General features: G+C 58.8%; 1 protein-coding gene across 1 annotated transcript in view; it reads right to left on the bottom strand.

Moving 5' to 3' along the window:
- The window catches only part of VOLCADRAFT_93616 (uncharacterized protein), a gene marked incomplete at both ends in the record, with an annotated part of 15,886 nt that extends 15,070 nt beyond the window's left edge, over positions 1–816 (bottom strand). The window contains 2 exons of the mRNA XM_002952781.1: positions 7–18; positions 721–816. Of these exons, the coding sequence (XP_002952827.1) occupies positions 7–18; positions 721–816 (108 nt within the window). The remainder of the gene's footprint in view (positions 1–6; positions 19–720) is intronic.
- Between the last annotated feature and the right edge of the window lie 412 nt (positions 817–1,228).

The raw sequence follows: 1,228 nt of genomic DNA, 5'->3' as shown, positions 1-1,228 counted from the left end.
ACCCACCTGTAACCCCGCCTGCATGAAGGCCAGAAGTATGCAGCTCACCAGCAGCCGACCCAGGCTGTTCCGCCGGGGCGCTCCTCAGTGGCGTGGTACAAGATCTGGACGGATCCAGATCCGGATCAAGACCAAAATCCAAGTCGGCGAGCGAGTGAGAGAGGAGGTACATATACATGCACACATACGCACACACACATACACGCATCTTTGCCGCCTCCGCAGCAATATCGTACCATTACCCCCACCACCCCCGTGTTCAACCCCACACCCCCTCCGCCTATCGCGGGTATCCGTCTACCCCACAGCAGGTCTAGGGTGGGGTAGGCTTTTCACTCCACTATGAGGCTCACTCCTCACCCCGCCGCCGCCTCCATTACCCCTCCCCCCCCTGGAGGCCCCCCTGGAGCACCCCGCGGCACATCGGCACCTCGGGAACATAGCCGCCACACCGCCCCAGAGACACATAGCGACGTACGACGTACGACATACGACAGAACCCCCCTCCCATCACACCTTACGCAACCCACACCACCAGCTATTCCTCCCCTTTACTAGTCTCTACTTTTACACGCCCCCTTTTCAAGACCCGACGTCGGCACTCGTTTTTCTGCATTTTTCTGTATACTAATCTCCCCAGTCTCTCTAGACCTAGACCCAACACATTTACACATACATACATACATACATAAACCGTTCGTCCCCCGCTGCTTGCCGTACCTGGCCGTGCTGGTACTGTCCGTGATTGTCTTCGTTGATTCGCAGCAGGGACGCGCAGGACAGCCCCTCCTCACCCAGCCACAAACCCGCCACCATGCAAGTCTCGTTCCTGAGAGGGAGAGATAGAGTGTGTGTGTAGGTGTGTAGATGTGTGTGTAATGTGTTTTTGTGCATGTGTTCGGGGGGGAAGGAGGGGGAATGCGCGGGGAAGGAGGATGACGCATGGGACCTTTCAAAACAACAAAAAACATTCAGCTACTTAAATCGCTGAGAAAAAGGCGCGGGTGCCCCCTCTCCCCTTTATCATTGCGCTGTAACCACCCTAACTGTAGACGCCCCCGCCCCCGCCCCCTTCACACGCGCGTGGTTCGTCTTCCCCCTCTCTCCCCTCCCCTCCGCACACCCAAAGTCCCCCCCGAGCCCCGTACTGCCCTCCAGACGGCTGTACTGCAGGTAGAGGTGCCCGGCTTCCTCTCTCCCCCTCTTACCACCCCGCCCCCCCCCCCCG

This window comes from Volvox carteri (assembly GCF_000143455.1).
Source record: "Volvox carteri f. nagariensis unplaced genomic scaffold VOLCAscaffold_32, whole genome shotgun sequence".
Classification (NCBI taxonomy): Eukaryota; Viridiplantae; Chlorophyta; class Chlorophyceae; order Chlamydomonadales; family Volvocaceae; genus Volvox; species Volvox carteri.
Note: the sequence above shows the minus strand (reverse complement) of the source record. Positions and strands in the feature narration are given on the sequence as shown.